At 43.1% G+C, this 6,412-nt stretch overlaps 1 protein-coding gene across 8 annotated transcripts; it reads right to left on the bottom strand.

The window, feature by feature from the left end:
- Nucleotides 1–1,662: 1,662 nt before the first annotated feature.
- On the bottom strand, nt 1,663–6,097 carry rsph1 (radial spoke head component 1). Of its 8 annotated transcripts, none has more exons than XR_003981807.1 (9): nt 5,530–6,097; nt 5,303–5,416; nt 4,567–4,672; nt 4,370–4,460; nt 4,051–4,186; nt 3,163–3,234; nt 2,288–2,483; nt 1,891–1,930; nt 1,663–1,797 (listed from the first exon to the last, which is right to left on the bottom strand). XR_003981807.1 is itself a non-coding variant. In XM_030399444.1 (9 exons), the coding sequence occupies exons 1-8, from the start codon at nt 5,578–5,580 to the stop codon at nt 1,893–1,895; spliced, it is 717 nt and encodes a 238-aa protein (XP_030255304.1). In that variant the 5' UTR covers nt 5,581–6,097; the 3' UTR covers nt 1,663–1,797; nt 1,891–1,892. The 8 variants fall into 8 exon arrangements, 4 of the variants coding, with proteins under 4 accessions (XP_030255304.1, XP_030255305.1, XP_030255307.1 ...); XR_003981808.1 differs by having other exon boundaries at nt 1,895–1,930; XR_003981809.1 differs by having other exon boundaries at nt 1,891–1,927.
- Nucleotides 6,098–6,412: the final 315 nt, after the last annotated feature.

The raw sequence follows: 6,412 nt of genomic DNA, 5'->3' as shown, positions 1-6,412 counted from the left end.
CAGTGGTTTGCACTATAGTGTAATGTAATGCACTATGACTGAAGTAAAGTTCAGATATTGTTATCACAGCCTTCTCATCTGTCATTAGTATCATTACACTGCTTAACAACGTATACATTTTTTCTCCCCTGGCAGCAGCACATGGTGGTGGTGGGTGACTGGCCATGTCCCCACCAGTGTTGCCAGATATCGCGAGAGAAACAAGCAAGCGGGCCTATGAAAACAAGCCCAAAACAAGCGACTTCTCCGTTTGTGATAAAAAAAAGAGAGAGAGAGAGATTATTACACTTTGCACACACAAAAATATCACCCTGAATCCAGAAATATTATTGTTTTTATATAATATGATCCTTTTTTGTTTTAGTTCCCGGACTTAAAAACAATATGACATGCAATACAATAGGAAGAGGAACACTTTAACAACAAGCCCAAAAACCCGCAACCCGCGAGTACCAATATTTATAAGCGACTTTACAGAAAAACAAGCCCAAAGTCGCTTATAATAAGCGGACTTGGCAACTGTGGTCCCCACCAGTGTCAAAATCAAACCTACACCTTTGTTACACGCACCAGTGGAATGAACCATTAAAACTGAAGGCATATAGGGGCTTGGGTTTCAAGGGGTTCAAAAAAGGCCCACTTCCCCTCATTAGACTGACATGGGGCAGCCAAGATAACACAATCAGATTCATGAATGGGTGAGAGAGTTGGCTAGGTGTCATTCCCCACCTCTTTTAAGCTATCCCAAAAGAGCGTAGCCACCCCATGATTGGCTGGGAGGAGAATGACCCAAGCCGCTTCCACTCCTCGATCAGGAGTCAGTCTCCATCACCCTGCACACACGTGATCTGAGTCCCCTACGATCAGTCCAGAGGGATTATGAAAATGAGACCAAAACAAAGATAGTAAGTCTTAAACAAAGGGACTGTTACAAACGAATACGTTTTAACACAACAGACACTTACTGCTCTGTTAGCTGGTGCTTCACAGCTGCAGCCTGCTGCACTGTTATCTGTCTTTAAATATTAAATATTAGTGGTTAGCTTGATTGTAAAGACATCCTCCTGCTGCAGCTTCTGCCATTATGCTGCTTTAAACAGTCATGTGGAGGAGTGGCTGTGGTAGAAACACAGAGTGCCAGCAGACCTGGACAAGCTGACCAACAGCCTCATAACGTAAAAATCATTAAATGATTAATAAAAGTAGCGCTGCCCATGGACACTTGATGGACTGACCAAACTCCTGGTTATACAGTTATATAGGGCCTGTTAAGGAAGTTGTTACAGAGGACCTCAGTGACCTTATAGCTGGCTACAGCAGTGAATACAATAGTACAAAAGGATCCTCAAAAATAACACCCACCCAGCCACAGTCTGTTCATCCTGCAGCCATCTGACAGCAGATACAGAGGTATCTGCTGTGTACCACCAGACTACAGAGCAGCTTCATTCCAGAGACTATGAAACTTGATTATTATTTCTTAATTAGTCTGTATAGTTTCTGCACTGTTTTCCCTCTTCATTTCATAAAAACGATGTAGCTCTGTTAGGTGCCACAGAGGGGCACTGCACTGTCTGAAGCACACACTGTATGCATCCATGATAACAAATGTAGGAAATGGAAAAATACAACCATAAATCTAACACAAAACATTGAAAATATCAGATTAATGGATTTATTAACACATTTATTGAAATATCTGTTATTTAGCTTTGTAGACAAAGGCTTGAAAGATGCAGGGTGGTGTATCCATCACGCAGGCTGACTTTCTGCCTCCTCCTCTGCTGGAGCTGTTTCCTTTTCCCCGGCAGACAAAAGGAAACATACATTTAAAAAAAAAAAAGCGACTTAGGTGCAGATTTTAATACTTTATCATTTTCTTGGTCTCACTTTCAGGACTCGTCACATCTTGTCTGGCCTCTCAGTACTTCTGCGTCGGATGCATGTGACAGGAACACCACACACACAGTCACAAAAACAGCCATGAGATGAATTTATACATCAGAATCAACAAGAGCCCTATTGACAGCAGAATCCAAATTGAATGAACAAATAGGACGTTTTCAAACTGGTATGTCTTTAAAAAAGTATGTATTTTATAAATCCAGTCAGATAAGACATTTTAAGGCACACGGTTGTTTTTCTTTCACATATAAACAGGGATTTGAAACAATGTTAAGAGCTGTGTAGGAATAAGCAATACAGAAACAAGTTGAATGAATCAACAAAATGTGATTTTCTGTGTAAATTTTTTTTGTGTACTTGGTGGCTAATAAAAATATCTTACATGAGTGGGATTCTATTGGTGTTTTATTGACACATGACCTCAGTATCTTTCAAATCCTGGGTGTCGTATTGGGTTGCTGACGTTCACCTGAAGTCTCTTTGCCTGGAGTCCACAGCGTCAGGCCGGTGACACACTTGGGGATCCACTTGACGATGGCAGTGGAGGCTAACTCACCCCACTCGCCCTCAGCTAGGTCCTGCAAAGAATGGAGGGAAAAGGAGACCAAGCTTCACATTTTGGTGTGCAGAGAAGAAATGCACTAGAATGAATTGTTTGACACATTTTGGCTTTCACTGCACGTCAAATGCACGGATATGTCCCTCTCCACAAACAACAGCAGGCCTCAGAGTGTGTTCAGTTTTTGTTGTGCAAACTCCACATTCACTCAAGATGTCACACATTACATGCATCCAGAGCTTTTATATAGTCACCCATGCTGATCACATCATGCATATCAAGTCAAACATGCACTTAGGACAGGCAAATGTTCACACGAAAAAGGATAATCATACTTCTGGCAGAATTTTCAATAACAATAATGAATTCTTATGCGTGCAAAGACACAAGATCATGATGTTTCTGAGTGATCTATCAGCAGCAGCTGCCTACAGGCAGTGGAAGCACCTCCCCTTCTCCTCCTGAGGCTCCTAAGGTGCGATAACCGTCCCTGGAGCCCGGGTACGGTGACCTCTGTGTATTCATATTTGTACTGTTCTCCTCAACGTTCGCTGGCTGGAGTTTTAATCAAGAGAGTTGTCATGGTTATCACCTGACTTTCCAAAGTTCCAGCTCTCCAGATTATAGTCAGTAAATTAAGTACATACAGTTTAAAGTTCAATCAGATGAAACAATTGGCGGTGCTAATGTTGAGTTACCTGCTCTGCATGGTGGAATTCACCGTGCTGCTCACACCCAGAGTCAAACACATATTTCCCCAGGCCAAGTGGCTGCAAAATCACAATGAGATGGCAGAGACAGGGGATTAATCTTCTTTGAGAAAGGCCATGATACAAATCACCACAATAGGTAATGACAATTATCTCAAGGCATAATATGCAGAAACTGTCAGTTGCTGTTTGAAAGCAAACATTTTAAAGTCGGTCCAGGCTCGACGAGACCAGCAAGAGCCAAGCAGTGAGTCAGAGGAATAAAACATTATTTCCTGACTGTTGCGCAGCAGAGTTTGTGTGAATTCAGCTGCAGTGCATGCTTCATACTGTCCACTGTTTACCTCTCTGCTCTGCATGTGTGTTTGTGTGTGTCGCTCAGGTCAAGTAATGTCCCAAACACAGCAAAATAAGAAAATAAGAAATACAGGCAGAGGGTCATGATGATGATTGGGAGGGATTACTTTTGTATGAGTCTATAAGTAGGTTATCTGTAAATCCGGCTTCGTATTCCTTCAAAGCAAAACTGTGATTGGGGTTTATTACAACGTTAGCTCCAGCCATTGTTTCTGTCAGGTATAATAATACTGTATTCATCAAAGTAATAACCGATATTTAGGGAACGAGAGAAAAAAAGCGATAATTTTGCACACCTATTTTCCTTACTATGCAGAAAAACACATCCATACGCCATCTGAATTAAAGTTTCCCTTTTACTGAAAGCTGAGCTAATATAACAGCTAATATTCTGTGTCTACCCTGTTACTCATCTGGCGAAGGCTGGCTTCTTCTCGCCCTACTCAGGCCAAGATATTCAACATTTTCACTAATCACTGCCCAGGCGTTCAGTGAAGAAGTAATCAAAGCAGAACTTACATTATTGTTGACGAAGTTACCCATGTATCTGTGGTTGGGGTGGATGAACTCTCCAGCTGACTCCATCTTTCCATTCAGCCATGAGCCCTTGTACTTTGAGCCAGTCTCGTGGTAGTGATAAGTTCCCTGGCCATGCCTGGCAATGAGATGACACAGAGGAGTTCATATTCTCATGCATTTCGATTTAGAGTTTAAATGAAAGGTATCAGGCAGGCTTTAAATCGAGGAGCCACAGGAGGACATGGCTGGATACAAACCGGCACTGGAGTGTGAGCTTTCAGAAATGAAAACTACACACATGTTATTGATATTCACTGACCTCATGTGATGCTGCCACTCTCCATCATACGTGTCTCCATTGGAGTAAGTGTAGACACCATGACCCTGTCTCAGGTCCTCCACCCAGGACCCTGACAGACAAGAGAGACGACGGCAGAAGTTTAGTTTCAGAGGCTTCACTAATGAAATACCGGAGCTGGCAATTACCTGAACTCACACTCTCTGACATTATTGTACCTTCATATTTTGAGCCATCTGGATAGTAGAAGGTGCCCTGTCCATGTTTCAGGTTCTGGAAATAATCTCCCACATACCTTGAGCCATCCTTGAAGCGATATGTCCCCTGTCAGACAAAACAGTCAATGACAGATATAGATTAGTCACACAGACAATTAACTACCAAGGTAAGGTTATAGACACAATAGAAATATTGTTCTCATCATAGACTTACATGGATCAAATAGTAAAAAGGAGAATGTGAGACATTGCTGTAATTCAGAGTCTACAATGACCTTTAATGAAGCTGCTTCAGAAATTACAACTTTTGACACCCTGTACATGGTGGAACTGCTGGGTTTGTGTAAATGTACTGAGTAGGACTCAGTTTGCTGTGTTCACTCAGTCCCAGTGGGACCGGTGGTCTCTGTTGGACTTGTAGCTTCTGTTGGTCTGGTGGCCTCTGTTGGACCTGTGGTCTCTGTTGGACTGGTGGTCTCTGTTGGACTTATAGTTTCTGATGGACCTGTGGTCTCTGTTGGACATGTAGCTTCTGTTGGACCTGTGGTCTCTGTTGGACTGGTGGTCTCTGTTGGACTTATAGTTTCTGATGGACCTGTGGTCTCTGTTGGACCGGTGGTCTCTGTAGGACCTGTGGTCTCTGTTGGACCTGTGGTCTCTGTTGGACCTGTGATCTCTGTAGGACCTGTGGTCTCTGTTGGACCGGTGGTCTCAGTGTGTCTGGTCAGAAACCTACCTCTCCGTGTCTTTTGCCCCTCTCGTACTGTCCCTGGTAAACGTCTCCGTTCGGCAGAAGAGCTCTCCCTACTCCGTGCCTCTCTCCTGCTTCGTTCCTGTCCCCGTCATATTCCTGCTCGGACAAACACACAAGAGACATGAAACCCGGACTGTCAGCAACTCACGGCGGCAGATTAACGATAGCTAACGTTAGCACAGATTAGCATCTGTATTATCAGCTCTCACCCCGAGTTTACTGCGATCATCATCAAACTCATCTGATCCAGCCTCCGACATGTTTCTGCGTTAGGGTCAACAACTGAAGCTCGTGCGCTACAGTTGGTAGTTACGGTTGTTTGTTGTTGCCATGACAACACCAGTCTCACGTCACTCAGAGCTGAGAGAGGTTCAGTTGCCGCTTAGCGTCAGGAGCAGTCAGGAGCAGCAGAGTCAGGAGCAGTCAGGAGCAGCGTCCCTCCGCTACGCAGACTCAGCCTGGTTTGCTGCTTGGTGACTGTCCATCTTTGAGAATATCTTGCGAGTATAAAGGTTTCAATAGGAGACAGTAGCTTTGTCAGCCTATGTAAGCCTTTACTTTAGCTGAAAACTAACTCCCGGAGACTGGAGCGATAGGCCTACATAGTTCTCATTGGACAGTAAGTTACATTCACTGTCAGTTATCTCTTACAGATGAACAGAAAGTCCTTTCTAACAAGCAGAGAACCGTAATATCCCAAAGTTACATGTTCCACATTATTCTATGATTGTGGTGGTCAAGGCCCACCCAGGTGCATCATGGTCCTCCAACCAGCCCTCTACCTACAGTATAACTCAGGTTGCCCCACACACCCAACAGACTCAACAAACTAAACTAAATACTAACTGCACAAAACTTTACACTCTAAACAAGAACATGATGAAACTAAATGCACAACTGGTAAAAGAAAATACTATGAAGCTCTAATCTAGATAAACTAACCATCTAGAATATTCAAACAACAATGTATACTTGTTATTGGCCAAAAAAAGAACTAAAATCTGGGTGAATGTGATCAGGGTTCCTGAAAAAGAGTGAGACAACCCTGAATGAATAAAGGAAAGAAACATTTTTCATTCAAGTGACTAACCG

The sequence above is a fragment of the Sparus aurata genome, chromosome 20, assembly GCF_900880675.1.
Source record: "Sparus aurata chromosome 20, fSpaAur1.1, whole genome shotgun sequence".
NCBI lineage: Eukaryota > Metazoa > Chordata > Actinopteri > Spariformes > Sparidae > Sparus > Sparus aurata.
The sequence above is the reverse complement of the archived record's forward strand: the minus strand, read 5'-3'. Positions and strand labels throughout refer to the sequence as shown.